Genomic DNA, 23,695 nt, shown 5'->3' with positions numbered 1-23,695 from the left:
TTAATGACCATTATCAGATCTGTCTCATAAAAACAAAGTCCTAATGAGACAGATCTGATGATGGTCATTAAAGACCAGAAAAGGTTGTGACCATAGACGTAAATTAAAGAAAACTTATTAAATTTGTACAATTGTTATATCAAGTCCCACGTAAATGTTTTTAAAAAATCTTTTAATAATAATCTTTTTTATAAAATTAACTTCTTGACAATCATTCATCTTAATTTAAAGAATTTACTAATTTCTGCAGTCCAAGGTCATTCCGGGCAACGGCCTTGCTGCAGTGGATACACCGGTTCCCGTCAGATCACCGAAGTTAACCGCTGTCGGGTGTGGCCGGCACTTTGATGGGTGACCATTGGGGCCGCCATGCGCTGTTGCCATTTTTCTGGGTGCACTCAATATTTACATGGGACTTGATATAACAATAGTACAAATTTATTTGTGACAAATTAGATATGCGCGGGGCTGTTTTTTACCTTATACTACATAGCTCAGGCCCGACCGGCCGAACCGCCCGACAGCGAGCTACCACCACTACTGCCGACACTGCTCCTACTGCAGCTGACACTGCTCACTGGTCTGCGATTCTATTGTAGCTTACATATCGCAGGCAGCACATGAGCAATCCATCGAAATTACATCTGCTCGAGTGCGCTAGCAATAAATTCCTTAGTCACAGGCCTCTTACAAGTTCAGGTATCGATATTGTAGGGTCATCGTTATCACGCAGCCTTCTCAGCAAAGTGACCACAAAGGCTCACTGATGCAGACTATTGACTGTCATGGACAGGGGACACGCGACAGCTCATCCTCCTGGTCACATCAGACCATGACGTGGCGAGCTGTGTGAGCAGGGCCCTCTCGTCTTGGAACACAACGTCATCATTTGGGAACAAACATCGTACCATGTGATGAATGTAATCAGACAAAATAATCACTGTATGCTCCTGAACTACTCAGCCTGGTGACGATCTGCAATGAATGCTAATTGAAGAAAACTTCACAAGCCAACATCGCTAACAAAGAATTTCATTGGATGACCGATTTCGACAGAGCATAAGATCCGATGATGACAGCTTAGCTTTGTCGAAACCAGTCATAGAATGAAATTCTTTGTTTAGCAGTGTTGGCCTGCGAACTTTTCTTCAGTCACCAAAATGATCACAAAATTTTTGGCGGCTATGCGCTCTTCCGGAATAACCAAAGCGCCGATGGAGCACCACGATACGGTTTCCCAAATCAACCTCCGTCAGAAACTTCCTGGCAGATTAAAACTGTGTGCCGGACTGAGTCTCGAACTCGGGACCTTTGCCTATCGCGGGCAAGTGCTCGGTCCGGCACACTTTTAATCTGCCAGAGTGAAAATCTCATTCCCTCAACCCCCGTCAGGTTTCACGGTCGGGACATAAACTCAACCAGAAGTTGGAAACAGAGTGCAACATGACTCATCCAAAGAAATGACTCTCTTCGCTAACTCCAAAGTCCATGTTTTATGGCTGCGGCAGCACCTGTTCTTGTTACGAGTATTCGCGTCACTGATGACTGGTTTTGAAATTCTAGCTCACCCTGCAGTTTCCTGCATATGGAGCTGTTTTCGTATTGTTTTGGTCCTCACAGACATCTCGAGTGCGACATTCAATTTTTCTGTGACTTTCGCAGCTGTCGTTCTATTATTTTTCGACACGGTTCCTTTCAATGACCGTCCACCACGATCACTCAATAAACACATCCCTTTGCGCTGCCACTTGGCGGATGATGTTTTTTCACTTTTCCTGCATATAGTACAAATTTTCGATGTGGTGCCTCTTTTAAACATCGAAAGCTTCCACTATCGCGGTTACTGAAGGACCCACCATACCAGTACCTCCAAATTGCCCAAGTTTGAACTCGTTTAGCTCTGACATAATGCTCTCACAACTACACAAACACTGTTATGACCAAGACTGACACATGCAACGTATTGAGGACATTGCACAGGTATCGTTCATGGTCAGATACAATAGCGCAACCTGCTGGTTTGGCTAGCATTTGCGTTTATGTTCTAACATGAATATCTCGCTGTGTTTCCACATGTTCTGTCCAACCCCCGTATATAGTGAAGTAATAATGTAACATATATACAGTTAAAATAGAGTTTTCACAAGATTTTCTAGATTCCAACACTTTTAAATTTGAACAGAATATTTGTTCCTAGATACATGGCCATTTTTTACCTTGGAACAACTTTTCACATTTGTAAAATCCTTGCCGGCCGGAGTGGCCGAGCGGTTCTAGGCGCTACAGTCTGGAACCGCGCTACCGCTACGGTCGCAGGTTCGAATCCTGCCTCGGGGCATGGATGTGTGTGATGTCCTTAGGTTAGGTAGGTTTAAGTAGTTCTAAGTTCTAGGGGACTGATGACCTTAGAAGTTAAGTCGCATAGTGCTCAGAGCCATTTGAGCCATTTGTAAAATCCTTCCTTTCCTGGAGAAATTTTTGTAATTTCACAAAAAGACTGCAGCACACACACAGCAAATGAAAATTTTTTTATAGGGCTAGAGGCGGAAGTGTGGAAAGTGTTTCAAGATACAACACTCTCTCACGCATGTGGAATTTCATTTTCATAAATTTGAAAACTTGCAGAATATGCATGTTAGCACATACTGCAGTTTTTATCGCTTGACACATTTTGCGATATGGCTGTTTTTCATTCACAGTTTGTCATTTGTGCAGCTGTAGAGAGCTTATTTACACCGAAAATTTACTACTCGGAATGTTAGAATTGTGGTTAACATCTTTTTCTTTCTGTGAAAGGCTGGGTGTCTGTATGTGTGCGTGTTTATGTCTATGTATCCAATATGTCTCCACAACTTTTTCTGGTTTCACCATTATCTTCACTGTGAAACTGTGATTTATAACCTGCACTGTGATACTGTTTAGAAGATACGAAAATGTGATGGTGAACAGCTGAATGTATTCTGGGTGTAATTTTTGAATCTTTTTTTGGTCTTAGACTTTTAGATGTGTATATAGTGTGTGTGTCCGTGCCGCGCGGTTAGAGGCGTCATGTCACTCAATGCGCGGCCCCTCCTGCCGGAGGTTCGAGTCCTCCCTCGGGCACGGCTGTGTGTTGTGCTTAGGATACGTTAGGCTAAGTTAGTTTAAGTAGTGTGTAAGTCTAGGGATCGATGACCTCTGCAGTTTGGTACATTAAGAACTCACATACATTTGAACACATTTTGTGTGTTTGTGTGTCTGTACTTGTGTGGTTATGGGTTTGGTCCTTCGACAGTCCTCTGAGGGCCGAGAACAGAGTTGCACTGCAGATAGCTGTGTATTCATTTATTATTTCTTCTCCTTCTACTGCGGCTTTCCTTATTTGGTAATTTTTCTCAGTTATTAGATTCTGTGGGGTTCTGTACTGAATATGAATAAGGTGCCTTGAGAACGTAAACCGACAGTTGTGACAATTTAGTGCTCCTCTGTGTTCTGTGAGTCTAATATTGAAATTTCAGCTTGTATACGAGGTGTGGCTAGAAAAAAACCAGACTAGTACTGATGAAACAATAAAACGAATGCAATAAGGCTGAAAGTCGCGTGGCCTGTCACGTGACTCTCGCTCCGCCTACTGCTCGAGTTTCATCTGCCTCCTGCACTCAGTCTGCCCGTGGCGTCTGTTTTAAGTAGTTGACGTTTTGTCTGTGCGTCGGAAAATGTTGAGTGTACAGAAAGAACAGCGTGTTAACATCAAATTTTGTTTCAAACTAGGAAAATCTGCAAGTGAAACGTTTGTAATGTTACAACAAGTGTACGGCGATGATTGTTTATCGCGAACACAAGTGTTTGAGTGGTAAACTTGTTCGACAAGATCGCCGTTTAACAATCAGAGCAGTGTCTGAGTTAACAGGAGTTGACAAGGAAAGTGTCGAACAAGTTTACCGATTTTTTCAATGTTTGCATCAGTTTTTGCTGACAATGGTCTGCCAGTGCGAATGTCATCACTGGTGTCTTCGCGGCCATCTTTAAATCGTTTAAACCACTCAAACACTTGTGTTCGCGATAAACAATCATCGCCGTACACTTGTTGTAACATTACAAACGTTTCACTTGCAGATTTTCCTAGTTTGAAACAAAATTTGATGTTAACACGCTGTTCTTTCTGTACACTCAACATTTTCCGACGCACAGACAAAACGTCAACTACTTAAAACAGACGCCACGGGCAGACTGAGTGCAGGAGGCAGATGAAACTCGAGCAGTAGGCGGAGCGAGAGTCACGTGACAGGCCACGCGACTTACAGCCTTATTGCATTCGTTTTATTGTTTCAGCAGTACTAGTCCGGTTTTTTTCTAGCCACACCTCGTATACACTGAAATAACAAAAGTCGTGGGATACCGATGTGCACATGTACTGATGGCGGTCGTATCGCATACACAAGGTATGAAAGGCAGTGCACTGGCGGAGATGTCATTTGTACACAAGTGATTCATCGAAAAAGTTTCCGCCGTAATTATGGCTGCACGTCGGGAATTAACAGACTTTGAACTCGGAGTAGCTAGACGCATGGGACGTTCCACTATGGAAGTCGCTAGGGAATTCAATATTCCAAGATTCGCGGTGTCAAGAGTGTGACGAGAATACCAAATTTCAGACATTACCTCTCACCTGGGACAACGCAGTGTCCGACGCCTTTCACTTAACAACCGAGGTCAGCATCTTTCGCGTAGAGTTGTCAGTGCTAACAGACAAGCAACACTGCGTGAACCGCAGAAATCAGTGTGGGACGTACGACGAACGCATCCGTTAGGACAGTAAGGCGAAATCTGATGTTAAGGGGCTACGGAAGCGGGCGACCCACGCTAACAACACGACATCGCTCTGCAGTTTCTATCCCGGGCTCTTGACCATACCGCTTGGACACTAGATGACTGGAAAACCGTGGCCAGGTCAGATGAGTCCCGATTTCTGTAGTTCGGAGCTGATGCTAGGGTTTGAGTATGGCACAGACACCACTAAGCAGTGGGCCCAGGTTGCCAACAACGCACGCAAGCTGGTGGTGCCTCCACAATGGTATGGGCTATGTTTAGATGGAATGGACCCTGGGTCCTCTGTAAAAACTGAACCGATCATTGACACTAAATAGTTATATCGGCTATTTGGAGACAATTTGCAGCCATTCATGTCCTTCATGTTTCTAAACAACGATGTCTTTGTCACTTTGCCACAGTTGTTCGCGACTGGTATGAAGGACATTCTGGTCAATTCAAGCAAATGATTTAGCCACCCAGTCAGTCCGACATAAACCCCATCGAACATTTACGGGACATAATCTAGAGGCCACTTTTTGCACAACACTTTCGAAAATATGGACAGCTATAGAGGAAGCGTGGCTCAATATTTCTGCGGGGGACTTCCAAAGACTTGTGTCCATTTCACGTCGAATTGCTGCACTAAGCCAGGCAAAGGAAGTTTCGACACGATATTACGGTATTCCATGCTTTTTGACATCACAGCCTAAGTTGAACTGCAGTCTCTGTAACTCGATAAATATCAGAATTGTTGTATTTGTCCGTGTTGGTATTGAATGTCCTTAGTTTTCTCTATATGAATTATATGTTCTGTAGTGTTTCTTCAGTCCTTGTTATCTGAGTCTGTCACCTGTTCTGTAAGCTGCTTTGTTGTTGTAAGTGAGAGTGTGAGCAAATGTGGACTCAAGAATGAGTTTCAACTTCAATCTTAATAGGGAAGGAAATCATGTGTGCCCTCTTTCAAAGAAATAATCCTGTCATTTACCTCAAGTACTTAAGGAAATCACAGAAACCATCAATCTGGACGGCTGGTCGGGGATTTGAACAGCTGTCCCGCAGAATACGATTCCAGTGTCTTACAATGCATCGCTTCGGTAGCTTGTATAAATGGGTGAAGAATTCTCCATTTTCAAGTACGACACTTGAGGCAAAATTCTCGGGCGTTCGAAAACATTCATCACCATTATTCACAGGAGTTAACGCTACTAACTGCCAGGGACACGCAAGTAGTCCGCCTTATAAACGCCAGGCCAGAACGTACAGAATGGTTTCAGAGATGGGCAAGTTAATGCAAGCACTGTTCTCTCATGACTAGTAAACGCCCGTTCTTTAAAGAATCGAGCTCCTACGTATAAACAGCTTCAAACATCCGATTTTAATGATTTAATGTATTACATATTTGTCTTTGAGCACGTAAGTGAGAAAAAGTTTAGAAAATCTTTAAAATTATGTTTGAAGTTTATTGGAAGTCGCTAAGTGCTCTCATTCTCAAATATTGGATGATCACAGCCTGGGTGTCTGCACGCAGTGAGTTAAGCCGCCTCAAAGTGTATAGACAGCTTCGACTTGTAATGTTTCTCTAACTGTTGTATACCTGTAATGTCATATTATCCCTCTTAATGAGCAGATTATGACAGTATTTTTAAATTTCTTAATTCGGTCAACAGTTGTATGAAATACTGAAAACCAAACTGTTAAAGCCTTTGTAGGCCGTTTGGAGGCAACCTGCAACTGGGATATGGTGACAGTACACTGTGTTAGATGTTCAGTGACATACACTATGGCCGGCCGGTGTGGCCGTGCGGTTCTAGGCGCTTCAGTCCGGAACCGCGTGACCGCTACGGTCGCGGGTTCGAATCCTGCCTCGGGCATGGATGTGTGTGATGTCCTTAGGTTAGTTAGGTTTAAGTAGTTCTAAGTTCTAGGGGATTGATGACCACAGATGTTAAGTCCTATAGTGCTCAGAGCCATTTGAACCATTTGAACTTACATTATTTTACTTGTTTACTTTGTCCAACACATTACGAGGGCTAATGATAAACAAAATCTACGTGTCACTATCACTGTAAATATTTCTTTGATACGTTACAAACACAAATCAGGGGTCCTAAGTGCTGGTTATTATTTAAAAAAATTCTGGCTGGTTTCTCTTTTCGGTTGTACCACATGCTAGCCATTTTATTGCACCGAGCAGAAACAATATTACAATTCGCTGCTCACTTGTTACTAAAATACGACACCAGCGACCATCATTTGACATTAAATCTGCCTATGAAACAATGTTGTATTACTTAATCCACTCAGCCTGGAAGATATGTATCTGACTTTTTTCTTTTTTTTTTTTTTTTTTAGAGGTTGACACTGATGTTTAAATGAAAGCTATTTTGCCCTTGTAACATAAAATATGTTTGGAGATTCCTTACTAGAGAGAGTAATTTCGTACGAATAACTTTTTTGCATTTCATTAATAAGCAGCTCATGAAAAAAAATCCACGTTCTTTCACACTAAAGCAATTACTTTCATAATTTTTGTTTCTGTTTAAAACAAACCAGTTTTTGGGGGTAACTTTAACTCTGTCCTTTAACATTTAATCTCGTATATGCTCGTAATGGAAATTCTTTCTTATTTCTGTCACAATCTTGGCGGACTCAATTATATCTTTAGACGGTACCACTAACGTGATTACGAGTCCGCTCCCTCTGTAACTCCACTATAGCTATGATTAATGTAACCTGTAAATGACGTTCTTTATTACAGGGAACCATGAAATTTCAAGTCAGGTTCTGCTAAAACAGGAATATAATACTGTCCTGATTGAGAACTAACTCCACAACACAGTTGTCTTTGTCAGTGTAAAGAGATGAATGAACAATCAACAACACACAAAACATAAATGTACTTATTTACAATATATACAGCGTTAGGCATACATAGCTTTATACCAGTGTATCACTCTGCAGCCCTCTCTTTCTCTCTTTCTCTCTCCCTGTTCCATTAGGAGTGGATTATAATATTAATTAGCAGTCAGAGTAGCAATAGCATCGTGCTAGATTCGTATTGTCTCATTACAGTTCTTCCGCAGGCTCGGAGTGATTTGAGAGCATTCTGAGGCGGAGCTCTGATGAGGAGTGATATCAGGTTTCTGCTTGAATAGCTGCTCACTCGAAGTGATACCACACTTCTATCTGATTGGTTGCACGTGGCAGAGATGCACAAACTAGTGCGGTCGCTGCTAGCGACGTGCGTTGAAGACTGCCGAAGTACTGCTGCGCTGGCTTCGCCTTGGTGCTTAGGCCGTCCGCTCGCCAGTCGTGGTTAAGGGGTGGACTAAAATGGCAGTGTTTGTGGCGTGGGTCACAATTTCAGATCAGACTGCGCCAAAATGATGATTTCCACCCACCCCATCCCCTCCCACAATGCTTAACAAATCATGGATAAAAATGACCATGGTTGTTCTTTCTTTTTTAAAAAAAATCAGCTGTGCTCCTTTAAATACAAAACATATTCATTACATTTTGCCTACAGTTGTGATGTTGCAGTCTGCGCGTAAAATAATTCTGCTCACACTTCTAACTATTGTCTTTGCCTTGTAGCTGCCCCAGAAAATAAAATAAAGATAGTCTTTAATCAAAGCACTACTTTTTCTTTTTACCCACCAAACGAAATTGTGCTTTTCAACTCTAGACGCAATTTTAGCTCTTAATGTATGTGTAGATGTAGATATTGAGAACTCCCTTTCACGAAGCAGTGCTTCCTTTCAAATAATATGAGTTATGTTTAAAATTACAAATTGACTTTGATCTCTGTAAACAAACAAAATTTATTAACTAAATGTCCTGCTAAGTTGCTTCGTTTCAAAAAACATCAGCGTGTGGCACTCATATAAATGCGAATCTTTATTACTTTAGGAAAATGTTATAAGCTAGTGGTTATTTAAGTGGATGAACCTTAGTTTATAATGTGGCCATGATAAGCTTACCAAAATTTCGATGGGGATGCTATATTATTTCAGACTTTAGTCAAATATTTTCATAAATGTACGTAAAGACAACTGTACCGGAACTGTCGTATGTCTAACAAGAAATTGTCGGCGAGGACGTCCATACAAGGAAAAGCTGTACCGAATCGAGTTAAGACCAATCCCATTTTGTAGCCCATGCCTTTGTTTGACCGGAGCTAGCGACTACAGGAAGAAGGAGAATCTGGCTGTCATTAAGTCGATGGTGTAACTTATCTCAAAGATGTTCCATGGCGTTGAGGTTGCATAGCTGATCAAGACAGTCAGTTTCAGGAATGTTATTATCCTCAAACCATTACTACACAGACGCTGTTTTATGACAGGGTCCACTGTCATGCCATCACAAACCATCCGAAGTATTCCTCTACTAACAGAAATCGATAGATGTGATGGTCTTCGTGGTTCAGTTCGAAGCGGGACTCATCACTGAAGACAACTTTACTCCATTAATTGAGATTCCAGACCGAAGACGTTTCTGGAGACATCGCGGACTGAGGTGGGATACCCACGTGAGTGTCGCCCATCATACGTCCGGCAATTAGGAGCGACGGTCTGGGGTGCCACTTCTAATCATTGCAGGACCCCTTTGGTTGCCAGCCGCGCCACCCTTACAGCACAGGGGAACATCGACGATTTTCTACCCTCCCTTCTTTTTTCCTTCGTGGAAAGTCATCCTGGACTCACATTTCATCAAGATAATGCCCGCCCACACATGGCAAGAGTCTTTACTGCTTGTCTCGGTCCTTGACAAACGCTGCATTGGCCAGAAACCTCTCTGGATCTCACCCAATTGAGACCGTTTGGAGCACTGTGGGTACGGCCCCCCAACCAGCTCGGGATATTAACAAACTAACGCACCGTTTGGACATAATTTGGCACGATATCCCTCAGGAGGACATCCAACAACTCCATTAATCAGTGTCATGCCGAATAACTTCCACACAAAGAACATAGCGTCCGACGGAATCCTCTCGAGTTATCAGCCGACTGACAGTATTGTCTTGAAGCCAACTTTCCAACAAGTTTCCTGTCAGATGAGGACTTAAACTGATAACCTGACAAGATTTCATCAATAAAATTGTGAAGGCACGCATACCGGCTTATTTAGGCTTTTATTTAAGTAACACAACTTTCCAAAATCTCACGCTGCTGAAAGTCATTAAAGACTTGCACCAAAAGATTTATAGTTTATCACATTTTGAGTCGAATAATTGAGCTTTATTTCGGCTCTGAAGCTTTACTTCTTAAGAGGTCCAATTTTTGCTCTCCGAAGTTCTGTGGTATTATGTATAAATATATAAAACTATTCCAAAGAACTGAATTTGTAAGCGCAAGGAGAGAGGAAGATAATCGAGGCAAAGGTGAATCTTGCGGTAAACTGAGGTTTCAGTTCAAATACCGATTTAACACTAGTTTTAATTTCTCTATACAGATATATTAGCGTATGAGCATAATCGTTTGTAGCCCGCCAATGGCAGTTGGTAATCACAGTAAATAAAATTCACCTCTGACACCATGCTGTTTCTTGATGGTTTCACTTTCAGGAGACTAATTTCCCATCCTCATAGATTTGAGTGTGGGCAAGTGTTGTTCGCTTACGCCAGTTTGTTCTGGGCACGTTAGTCGACCTACGTGCCATAATTTGTCACATAGCTGTAATTTTACACTGGTAAATGTCTGAAGATGGAGAATTACTGTTCCAAAACAGATTTCCTGTAAGAAAGGACGTTTTTTCAGAGAATAATTTCATTTACAGTCATTATTTATTATTAAGTTTATTGTTTGAACTGGATTGTTTTTGCTGCCGTCGAAACACGCTCCTGAAGACTGGTGTGATGCAGTAAACATCATTTCAGCGTCGTAACTATAATACTACAATCTACATCCGTTTGAAAGCATCACATTTTGTCTGAACTGGTCATCGTTCACCTTTCACTTTCGTACAAGGATGCGCTCCAGATAAATACTTTCAGAAAATACTTCGTAACACTTAAATTTATATTTGATTATAAAAAATTCCCCCCATGAACCATGGACCTTGCCGTTGGTGGGGAGGCTTGCGTGCCTCAGCGATACAGATGGCCGTACCGTAGGTGCAACCACAACGGAGGGGTATCTGTTGAGAGGCCAGACAAACATGTGGTTCCTGAAGAGGGGCAGCAGCCTTTTCAGTAGTTGCAGGGGCAACAGTCTGGATGATTGACTGATCTGGCCTTGTAACATTAACCAAAACGTCCTTGCTGTGCTGGTACTGCGAACGGCTGAAAGCAAGGGGAAACTACAGCCGTAATTTTTCCCGAGGACATGCAGCTTTACTGTATGACTAAATGATAATGGCGTCCTCTTGGGTAAAATATTCCGGGGTAAAATAGTCCCCCATTCGGATCTCCGGGCGGGGACTACTCAAGAGGCTGTCGTTATCAGGAGAAAGAAAACTGGCATTCTACGGATCGGAGCGTGGAATGTCAGATCCCTTAATCGGGCAGGTAGGTTAGAAAATTTAAAAAGGGAAATGGATAGGTTAAAGTTAGATATAGTGAGAATTAGTGAAGTTCGGTGGCAGGAGGAACAAGACTTTTGGTCAGGTGATTACAGGATTATAAATACAAAATCAAATAGGGGTAATGCAGGAGTAGGTTTAATAATGAATAAAAAAATAGGAGTGCGGGTTAGGTACTACAAACAGCATAGTGAACGCATTATTGTGGCCAAGATATACACAAAGCCCATGCCTACTACAGTAGTACAAGTTTATATGCCAACTAGCTCTGCAGATGATGAAGAAATTGATGAAATGTATGACGAGATAAAAGAAATTATTCAGGTAGTGAAGGGAGACGAAAATTTAATAGTCATGGGTGACTGGAATTCGTCAGTAGGAAAAGGGAGAGAAGGAAACATAGTAGGTGAATATGGATTGGGGGGGGGGGGGGAAGAAATGAAAGAGGAAGCCGCCTTGTAGAATTTTGCACAGAGCATAACTTAATCATAGCTAACACTTGGTTCAAGAATCATAAAAGAAGGTTGTATACCTGGAAGAATCCTGGAGATACTAAAAGGTATCAGATAGATTATATAATGGTAAGACAGAGATTTAGGAACCAGGTTTTAAATTGTAGGACATTTACAGGGGCAGATGTGGATTCTGACCACAATCTATTGGTTATGAACTGCAGGTTGAAACTGAAGAAACTGCAAAAGGGTGGTAATTTAAGGAGATGGGACCTGGATAAACTGAAAGAACCAGAGGTTGTAGAGAGTTTCAGGGAGAGAATAAGGGAACAATTGACAGGAATGGGGGAAAGAAATACAGTAGAAGAAGAATGGGTAGCTCCGAGGGGTGAAGTAGTGAAGGCAGCAGAGGATCAAGTTGGTAAAAAGACGAGGGCTAATAGAAATCCTTGGGTAACAGAAGAAATATTGAATTTAATTGATGATAGGAGAAAATATAAAAATGCAGTAAATGAAGCAGGCAAAAAGGAATACAAACGTCTCAAAAATGAGATCGACAGGAAGTGCAAAATGGCTAAGCAGGGATGGCTAGAGGACAAATGTAAGTATGTAGAGGCTTATCTCACTAGGGGTAAGATAGATACTGCCTACAGGAAAATTAAAGAGACCTTTGGAGAGAAGAGAAACACTTGTATGAATATCAAGAGCTCAGATGGAAACCCAGTTCTAAGCAAAGAAGGGAAGGCAGAAAGGTGGACGGGGTATATAGAGGGTTTATACAAGGGCGATGTACTTGAGGATAATATTATGGAAATAGAAGAGGATGTAGATGAAGATGAAATGGGAGATAAGATACTGCGTGAAGAGTTTGACAGAGCACTGAAAGACCTGAGTCGAAACAAGGCCCCGGGAGTAGACAACATTCCATTAGAACTACTGATGGCCTTGGGAGAGCCAGTCATGACAAAACTCTACCATCTGGTGAGCAAGATGTATGAGACAGGCGAAATACCCACAGACTTCAAGAAGAATATAATAATTCCAATCCCAAAGAAAGCAGGTGTTGACAGATGTGAAAATTACCGAACTATCAGTTTAAGGGGCTCCGGAACGCCCTATACTTTCAATGTTAAAATAACGCTTATAAATTACATCTTTCCTCACAAAGTATTTGAGGTAGGAAGTTGAACTTTTTGCAGATTATTTATTGGAATATGGGCTACAACTTGACACAGGGATTTTACAAAATTTTTGTTCAGTTATTAAAGATGATTTTTTTTTCAATTGTAATGAAAATTCACAACATTTTTTTGCAATGTTTTATTTATATATTCAAAAATACACAGTTTTTTGGAAAAAGGCTGTGTTAAATTATGCAGAAGGTACTGTGTAACATTTACTGAAAGTTTGAAACAAATAATTTTGGAAGATCCTTAGAAAACATGTAATTAGTATGAGAAAATAAAAGTTTTGGGAATCGAGCGACAAAGATTGGATTAACTTTTTAGTGCATTCCAGGTCCATAGGATGGATTATGTTCATCCTCTGCAAACTCCTCCTCCAGCTTCCTCTTGTTCCTCCTCCTGTTTACTCTTGCTTGTATTTCTAGACTCTTTACAGCCCTGTCTGCAGCCCGAAGGCGTTCCTTGTCTAAAGCAAGCATCGCTCGTACCATGTTAGAACCTATCTTCATTCCCATATTTCTAAATACCTTTGGCTTTCCAACATTTCTCCTTTTCTTAAAAGCCTTCAGAGGATTTCTAATAACTTTACTTTTACTCATTATTATACTTCAACAAAACAGAGACTCAAGAAACAGAATTAATTACGAATATTTTCGAGATAACGACAGAGTAAATAAACATGAAACAATCGACAATCACACCAGCGATATATATTGAACCATCACAGGTTAGCCACAACACATACTTTATCTCACATCACTAAAATGTACCTGATGAACACGGACGTTAATAATAACACCATTTGACAGCAGTTTAACAGCGCCACAGTGGGTCACGCCCATGTAGAACACATTTCAAAAAAAATTTAAAAATAGTTGTAGTCTTCGGAATTGAATAAATTATGTATCTATTAAAAGATAATAGTCTGCAGATTCAGAAAACGCAAAAAAGTAAAAATTGAACTTTTCATGATTTTGAGCCTTTCCGGAGCCCCTTAATAAGTCACAGCTGCAAAATACTAACGCGAATTCTTTACAGACGAATGGAAAAACTGGTAGAAGCGGATCACGGGGAAGATCAGTTTGGATTCCGTAGAAATGTTGGAACACGTGAGGCAATACTAACCTTACGACTTATCTTAGAAGAAAGATTAAGAAAAGGCAAACCTACGTTTCTAGCATTTGTAGACTTAGAGAAAGCTTTTGACAACGTTAACTGGAATACTCTCTCTCAAATTCTGAAGGTGGCAGGGGTAAAATACAGGGAGCGAAAGGCTATTTACAATTTGTACAGAAACCAGATGGCAGTTGTAAGAGTCGAGGGGTATGAAAGGGAAGCAGTGGTTGGGAAAGGAGTGAGACAGGGTTGTAGCCTCTCCCCGATGTTATTCAATCTGTATATTGAGCAAGCAGTAAAGGAAACAAAAGAAAAATTCGGAGTAGGTATTAAAATTCATGAAGAAGAAGTAAAAACTTTGAGGTTCGCTGATGACATTGTAATTCTGTCAGAGACAGCAAAGGACTTGGAAGAGCAGTTGAACGGAATGGACAGTGTCTTGAAATCAGGATATAAGATGAACATCAACAAAAGCAAAACGAGGATAATGGAATGTAGTCAAATTAAATCGGGTGATGCTGAGGGGATTAGATTAGGAAATGAGACACTTAAAGTAGTAAAGGAGTTTTGCTATTTAGGGAGTAAAATAACTGATGATGGTCGAAGTAGAGAGGATATAAAATGTAAACTGGCAATGGCAAGGAAATCGTTTCTGAAGAAGAGAAATTTGTTAACATCGAGTATAGATTTAAGTGTCAGGAAGTCATTTCTGAAAGTATTTGTATGGAAGTGAAACATGGACGATAACCAGTTTGGACAAGAAGAGAATAGAAGCTTTCGAAATGTGGTGCTACAGAAGAATGCTGAAGTTAAGGTGGGTAGATCACGTAACTAATGAGGAGGTATTGAATAGAATTGGGGAGAAGAGGAGTTTGTGGCACAACTTGACGAGAAGAAGGGACCCGTTGGTAGGACATGTTCTGAGGCATCAAGAGATCACAAATTTAGCATTGGAGGGCAGCGTGGAGGGTAAAAATCGTAGAGGGAGACCAAGAGATGAATACACTAAGCAGATTCAGAAGGATGTAGGTTGCAGTAGGTACTGGGAGATGAAGAAGCTTGCACAGGATAGAGTAGCATGGAGAGCTGCATCAAACCAGTCTCAGGACTGAAGACCACAACAACAACATATAAAAAATTTCTCTTTCTCAGAAAAATTTTTCTTGCTTTTGTTAATCGGTATTTTATATCTTCTCTACGTCGGCTTCTACTGTCAGTGTCTCGTTTCCTCATACAATTAACTGAGCCTCACCTGTTCTAATTGAAGTACATTCCTTTGCCGTTATTTCACTTTTGGTAATATCTATCTTAAATCTTTTCAAGGCACTATCCATTCTGATCAACCGATCTTCCGAAGCCCAATTTCGCAAAACTTATATTTCTTTCCTCTGAACTGAAGTCCTTTTGCAATTCTTCCTTAATTTCCTTTATTTTTTGTTAACTGAGCAAATAGAACAGCATCGGGGATAAGCTAGCAATATGAATCACTCCCTTCTCAAATACTGACACCTTTTCATGCGTTTTGACTGTAATAACTGTGGTGTCCGCAAATTTTATCTGTGCTACCTTGAGAATTCCAAAGAGTGTACTGCAGTAAACATTGTCCTGAGCTGTCTAGAATATTATAATGCCAACGGCCTTCACGCCGTGGTATCACCGGTTTGCGTCAGATCGCCGAAGTTAAGCGCTGTCGGGCTTGGCTAACACTGGGAGGGGTCACCGTCTGAGCCTACGGAGTGCTGTTGACAGGGAGGATGCACTCAGCCCTTGTGAGACCGGCTAAGGAGCTACTTGACTGAGAAGTAGCGACAACTGTCACGAGAACTGACAGCGGTCGGGAGAGCGGTGTGTTGACCACAAGACCCTCCGTATTTGCATCAGACAGGAGACTAGGATGCCATGCATGGTCATAGGCCTTTTCGAGGTGAGGGAAAAATCAAGGAGCTGAATGGAGCAAGTGGTACAACCTACGATGATTGCATGGGTCTTGCAAGGATTGATTTTGAGGAACCACTGGTGTTACACCACGAGGGAAAAAGGTCAAGGTGATTCTGGAAAAGGCGTTGGGATCATTGAAGAGTAGGAGCAAGGGCAAGGAAGGCAGTGTCATTGGTATACTGCAGGAGATGGATCAGAGCACATCTGCCGTGTACAGCAGGTAGAGGAGAGGGGAGAGGACAGAGCCCTGGGGTACATCCACGGAGGGGTAGAAGGTGTAGGAGTCAGCGTTATAGATGGTAACGTAGGAGAGGCAGCGGGGAGAGGAAGGAGGCAATCAGACATAGTTGATAGGAATGGCGTAGGTCTGAGGATGACACAGCGGCTGGTCCGTACCGTTGGGCGTTCACGACCTGTTCGGACGGTATTTGTTTGTTTTAGGACTGTATAATTGAAGGTTTGCCTTTCTTGAGTCTATCTTGTAAGACAAATTATTAGGGACTTTATTGCCTCACGTCTAACTGTCCGGAACCCAAACTGGTTTTCCCCGTGGTGAGCTTCTAGCAGTTTTTCCATTCTCCTGTAGTTAAATTGTTCGTATTTTGCATGAATGGCACACTGTACTAGTGGTTCGGAAATTTTCACACCTGCCGGTAAATACCTTCTTACAAACTGGAGCTAAGATTAAAGTATATATTACACTCTTGAGCCGCATTAATGTCATCACCTGTAAAAAACCTGAATTACCTCCTTCCACAGCGCTGACCGCTGCTAGACATGCAGCTTGAGAGTAATTGAGGTTCTGGAAGGTACAGGCAGGAATGTGGAGCCATGCCGACTCGAGAGCCGTGGCAAGTTGCAGTAGGTTTCTCAGCTGAGGATCCATGACGCGAACAGGCCGAACGAGGTGGTCCCACATGCTCCAGATTCGGATTAAATCCGGGGAGTCCGATGGCCAGAGGAGATCCGTAGACTCGTCCTGGTGGTCTTCGAACCATGCAAGTACACTGCGAACTGTATAAGACGTTGCATTGTCCTGCTGGTAGGTGCGGCTGTACCGAGGAAGAATAAATTGCATGGAGGGCTGGATACGATCCCAAGGACAGTTTCATACTTTTGTTGATCCGCTGTGCCGTCCAGAGTGCCACGAAAACACTCCCCAGACCATTCCTCTCCCTCTTCCGCCTGGCCGATTGTAGCAGGGTGGTTGCTTCCATACTTTTCACGCCGATGGTGCACAAAACGTGATTCATCCAGAAAGACACGTGTCCGTTCAGTGGACGTCTAACCGCGGTATGGGCGTGGAAATTCCAACCTTCGTCTCCGATGAGCAGCAGGCAGCACCCGGTGCATGAATCAGGCACCTGCAACGGAGACCCATACACGGCAACGTTCGCTGAACGGTCTTTGAGGAGACACTGTTTGTAGCCTCTTGGCTCATCTGGAGGGGCAATTGCTCAACAGTTGCACCTCTGCTCGACCTTACAACTCCGCCCCCGTTCTTCGCCCCTGTCATCTATGGCCCGTGGGGCACCGCAGTTGCAACAGCACCGGTTTTGGATAGCACCATTTTGCCACGCACTGTATAATTTAACCACGGCTGCACGCATTAAAAACTTAGTGGCCCAAAATCCGATAAGACCATTCTGGACTGTCAGATCAGTTTTTGATTTGCTGCAACGACTGCACTGTTTACCGTGCTCCCCGGACACGTTTTATATATCCTCCATTTCTAGTTTTGTCACCTGTCGTCTGTGAGTGATTATTGCACGATGACTTCGAACATAGGCGCTGGTCTTTAACACCCCCCCCCCTCTTCCTTTCCAGGTGGTAGACTAATTAAAGGATTACTGTATTTTTAACGGTTTTCTTTTAATTTGGGATAAGGCATCGAATCCGAAGTGAAAGTATTACCCGGAAGAAGTCAGGAGCCGCCATGACTTGGTCGTTATGGTGCGATTTACTTTGCGCAATAACGACCAGCAGAAATCAAAAAATGTTCAAAATATTACGGAAACTAGCTAGTGAAATTCTGATCCGAAATGCTGAATTAATTTTGACTCCGTGTAGAAATTATTGTATATGAACGGTCACCAGCTCACTTAGTGTGAGCGAAATTAATTAAAACTCTTGACTTTGCAATTAAATTACGTTACTACTGTAGCATGTTGGCAGGCATGGACACTACCAGTTACGTAACAAATGAACTGTGTTCCTCACTGTAATCCTAACTGCTATTAAACTGTCCTGCAAAAGGTAAACTTTCCGAAAAGAGTAACTTTAGTTTAAATTAAGTATTCTACAATAATAAATGGTTTTTAAATTGACTACGGAGTTCACTACTTTGACTTAGTGTTACGTAAAATACTTCTCATGCAAAATTGTCTGAACATGAAGTATTGTTAAATATACTGCTTTGTCAAATTGCTTGTCAATAATCAGCACTTAATTAGGAAGTACAAAAAAACTAACTTTTCGTTCACTTTGATTTAACCTGTTAATCAGTTCGATACACTTCACTCGTCTTATCAGTTCACTAATACTTTCAGTTGACTAATGACACACTCGGTTGATTATGGATACTGAGAGGATGCTATCAGGTAGTTGTTACTGAGGATTACACACCTTTACACAAGTAAGTTGCTTAAGTGTTTGTTATTGGACGATTCCCAGCTAACACTGGCAAGCCTTTTACAATTCTAAATGTTAAACTGGTGGGGTCTTACTTCATAGCCGTGCGGTCAGTGCGGCGTGGTCCCTTATACCATGACACTGTACGGCCACAGGCTCTTCAACTTTATGCTGTGCCAAATTAGTTCTCCACATTATGCCTGGCCATACAGTACGTGGGTCCTGCAGCGAACAAAGTCTTGCGTCTTCCCGCAGCAGAATTCTCGACAGTACGACAATAACAGTAACCTCTCTGATTTACATCATGATATTCCCTGACTTGGCCGGTGCCTCTACTACAGTTCTTTATATCCTCTTTCATTGGTTGTTTTGCACAGGGAATTATGAAAACATATGTACAGCACAATAATATACACAAAATATTTATACACTTCATTTAAATGTACGTAGTTAATAAGGCAGGAGAATTTTTTGTGTGGGAACTGTGTTGCCGGATTACAGTCTGACTAATGTGAGTGCATCGCTACTACGTAGAGGACAATAGCTGCAAAGTATGTATATTATTCAATCTATTTACACACACGAGAGATGCAGTAATTGCTGTCCCTCTCCGTGTTGTAGTATCCCTCTTCAATGTTGCATATTTAACAACTTGCCCTCGGACCAATGCTGGTCATTATTTTGAAGTGAGTGCATCGAAGGTTATAACACCATACTAAGATATAAAGCGTTTGTTTGACTGAATATCAAGGAGGCTTCGTTGTCTTCTTTAAGCCGGCCGGAGTGGCCGTGCGGTTCTAGGCACTGCAGTCTGGAGCCGAGCGACCGCTACGGTCGCAGGTTCGAATCCTGCCTCGGCCATGGATGTGTGTGATGTCCTTAGGTTAGTTAGGTTTAAGTAGTTCTAAGTTCTAGGCGACTGATGACCTCAGAAGTTAAGTCGCATAGTGCTCAGAGCCATTTGAACCATTTTTGTCTTCTTTAGAAGCATTTTGCCCTCAATCTGGTCTAGCTCGTACACACGTTGTTTAGTTATATTCGACTACAGCGTACCAAGCGTTTCGAAAGCATTGTTTTCTTTGCTACATTATATCGTATTTTAAATGTCACCCATCGTCTTCTGCATGGAATATGTTTTCAAAATTGTCCAAAAGTGTGTAAATTTCTAAGGGACCAAACAGCTGAGTTCATCGGTCCGTAGACTTACACACTACTTAAACTAACTTATGTTAAGAACAACACACACACCCATGTCCGAGAGAAGACTCGAACCTCCAGCGGGAGGGGCCGCGCAGTCAGTGACATGGCGCCCCTGACCGCTCGGCCACTGCACGCGGCAATATGTTTTCAAACCTAGGACGTAATGAAAATTATTAACCTCCCTTTTCTAAATAAGAAACGCCTTTTCTTGGTGTAGTGTATTTTATTTGTTACAGACGCGTTTCCGCTTTTACTTTAAGGCATTTTCAGCGTAATGTAGCATGACACAATTTTCTTTTGACACGTGGTATTTGTAGATCATAAAATAGTTCACGTTTTGATGCTTTGGGTAAATAAGTGATTACTCACAGTTATTTGAATTTTTGGTCTGACATCTGTGTTTCCCCTCATCTGATCACATGCTGGAGGTCGCACTAATCTTCACTTACTACAGTAAGCACGTTTTCCTGTTCCGAAATATTTTCATCACAATTTACACGTTCTTTGCGCTAATATCATTAGTGTAGATATTTCATCGAAAACAGTGGACTATAAAAATTCAGGTTGTGTTGTTGTGGTCTTCAGTCTAGAGACTGGTTTGATGCAGCTCTACATGCTATTCTATCCTGTGCAAGCTTCTTCATCTCCCAGTACCTACTGCAACCTACATCCTTCTGAATCTGTTTAGTGTATTCATCTCTTGGTCTCCCTCTACGATTTTTAACCTCCACGTTGCCCTCCAGTACTAAATTGGTGATCCCTTGATGCCTCAGAATGTGCCCTACCAATCTGTGCCCTACTTTCAGAAATGACTTCCTGACACTTAAATCTATACTCGATGTTAACAAATTTCTCTTCTTCAGAAACGCTTTCATTGCCATTACCATTCTACATTTTATATCCTCTCTACTTCGAACATCATCAGTTATTTTGCTCCTCAAATACCAAAACTCAGCCGGCCGAAGTGGCCGTGCGGTTAAAGGCGCTGCAGTCTGGAACCGCAAGACCGCTACGGTCGCAGGTTCGAATCCTGCCTCGGGCATGGATGTTTGTGATGTCCTTAGGTTAGTTAGGTTTAACTAGCTCTAAGTTCTAGGGGACTAATGACCTCAGCAGTTGAGTCCCATAGTGCTCAGAGCCATTTGAACCAAAACTCATTTACTACTTTAAAGTGTCTCATTTCCTAATCAGATTCGCGCAGGTATGAAATTATTAACTTTTATGGACATAGTTTTTGTATGAAGGTTTCTTTTTGCAAACGACATATCGATACTCGCTGGTATAGTAGGATTCTGAATGTGTCATACGCTCCATTAAATTACAGTGTGAAGCAGTTGAAGTGACAGTGATGTCGTGTGTGTTCCAGGCTGCGCAAGTCCCTGGAGACGAACAAAGTCTGGACGGCGGAGAGGCTGCGCAAGGAGGTGGAACGGCGCAAGAAGCGGCGCAAGAAGTACCGGTGCACGTGGCTCAAGGTGCCGTACCCCGTGCCGGAGGACTGCGAGTGCGCCTGCTCATGAGGACGGCTCGACGCTCCACGCGGCGCAATAACTTTTTTCTGTGATATCGGCAGCACTGGTCCAGTTCACGTGTTCTAGCTACGCTGTCTCGCCGAGGCGGCCACAGGACAATCAGGGCGCGGCTTCGTAGGGAACGCACGTGCGTGTGACAGTGCCACGGTGACTTCTAGTGCCCTTACTTACGGTGTACTCAAAATCAGTTAACAGTGGAGTTAAACTCTGCATAAGGTCCGGCAGTGTGTGTTGGTCGGCAAATGGGTGCGATCAGTAACTGGCTCGCGTGCAAGTTGCACAAGAGAATGGTCTGCAGCCGTGCGAAATACTCTAGTGATGTGGTAGGCAAAAATGATCTCACTTCGAAACTGCACATCTCGTTTTAAACACTGAGTTTCGTATCAGCTAAATGCTTTTAAAAGTCCGATTCTAAACAAGTCTCGAAATACGTCATGAGTTAATTAATATTCAAAATAATCTGCTAAGAGCGTAACGGCCCTTATGCTTCACTAGCATTAATTCTGAATGATGTTTTCGTACAAAACTGACTACATGAGCATTAAGAGATATATATAATTATTGCCGAGAAGAGCAGAAAATTTAAAGACCGCTTCTGCCTCCACAACACAGCACTCTGTGCCTTTATCAGTACGACTGATGGTGGTTCTCAATGTTCCTATAATTTCTTCTAGGTTTATGTAAAACTGTATATTATATAATCATGACAAACTGCTAATAGGACAATGCACGTCGATGTTTCCGGAGCATGAATATCAGCAAGAAATAGGTGTTAAAGAAAATTATAATTTATCTTGGGCAACACATGTGAATATAGATGATAATGAACTGTGTTGAACTTAGAACCTGAATGGAAGATTGCATGAGCTCGTCGCCTCCGTGTTGTGCAGTTTTATGCTGAGCACTAACACTCATTTACTTAAAAATGTCCTAGCTGTCTCCAAATCAGTACACCCATAACAAAGATTCCTGCTGCGTATAAACATATACATATATAGTTTGTAATGCATTAATTTTATTTCGTTTTTTTACATTAATAACATTTGTTTTAAGGGAAACAGAATGAACAAGCTCATTGCCATACTTTTCCAAAGATCTGTATAGACAGGCAAATCAAATTCCCCAGCAAAGAAACTGCATTGCACCTTGTTCTTTCACAGCTTATGGTTCATATCTCACTTCTTCAGTTCACTGAACAGTAAGAAGAAAGTACTATCAATTACTATTTGCGAGGGGAGGGGGAGGGGGAGGAGGGATTAATTTTAAACAAAACAGATTCAATGTAAAATTTTAGAATGGGTTATCTCTTTTGGTAGAAGCGTTTACATATAGTTATGTATTTTTGGCGAGAGCCTACAAATCATTCGTATATCGTCAACAGAATATATATATATATATATATATATATATATATATATATATCATCGAGTGAAATGGTAGATCATGGTCGTTCGAGCCACTGAGCTACGAATCTTGCAACTCGTACCACTCGAGATTGTTTCATGCTTATCAGGTTCAACAATCAACTGTTGCAGCTGACACCATGGCCAAATAAAGAACCAGTACTTGGTGATTTCGTCGCGTCAACAAAGGATACGGACAATTAAAAGAGTTGTTCGTCAATAACGAGACTTGCGCTTTCATGTACAGGAGCGTAAGTTCTCCAATCATATGGTTTTTGTGCTTTCAATCTGTGGGTAGAATGATACAGGTTAGACATGAGTTCCATCATTGTAATTTACACCTATAAAAAAGGCACGAGCTCATTCTTCAGTTCATTCAACCACACTTATGTGAGAAGGTTTTCCTCTAAAGTTTAAATGAAAATAGTGTAGCCAAGGATGAAACATTTTATTGTCATCGTGCATTCTATATTTTATCATCAATCTAGGTTTAATGATATGTGAAAAATGCTAATTGTGTATAAATTTTAATCAATAAATATTAAATATATATGTCTACTTTCATGACTTCCTGTAGACAGCATTATGAACCTGAAGGTAAGCTGGAGGACATCCTGTGAAACGACGGAGGACATAAATTCCGAGAAACAGTATTGATAATGCTATCAGAGCAGCAGATTTGAGTTGGACATACATGTCAGATGCTGGTAACTGATAATACCTTGGACAAACTTACATCTTCAGTACCAAAATTATCCACACCAAAAGGCATTACTCATCTACGTCTATTTCCTATATTCATACAATACTACTGTACATGAACATCACACATTAACTAGATCATCGTTTTCTTCTATTGGTTCTACGTTAGAAGTAGTGCCGTTTCCTCATTCACCCGAAGTAGTTTCTCTATAACATGCGGTACTATA

The 23,695-nt window shown here is 41.7% G+C and overlaps 1 protein-coding gene and 1 pseudogene across 1 annotated transcript in view; both read left to right on the top strand.

Annotated features, from left to right (window-relative positions):
* The window catches only part of LOC126252295 (uncharacterized), a 245,101-nt gene extending 221,829 nt beyond the window's left edge, over positions 1-23,272 (top strand). Inside the window, exon 5 of the mRNA XM_049953176.1 lies at positions 21,198-23,272. Within this exon, the coding sequence (XP_049809133.1) occupies positions 21,198-21,351 (154 nt within the window). The 3' untranslated portion in view covers positions 21,352-23,272. The remainder of the gene's footprint in view (positions 1-21,197) is intronic.
* LOC126253909 (5S ribosomal RNA) lies at positions 266-383 on the top strand (annotated as a pseudogene).
* Positions 23,273-23,695: the final 423 nt, after the last annotated feature.

Source organism: Schistocerca nitens, chromosome 4 (assembly GCF_023898315.1).
Source record: "Schistocerca nitens isolate TAMUIC-IGC-003100 chromosome 4, iqSchNite1.1, whole genome shotgun sequence".
Lineage (NCBI taxonomy): Eukaryota > Metazoa > Arthropoda > Insecta > Orthoptera > Acrididae > Schistocerca > Schistocerca nitens.
This window is presented reverse-complemented; position numbering and strand designations above follow the sequence as displayed.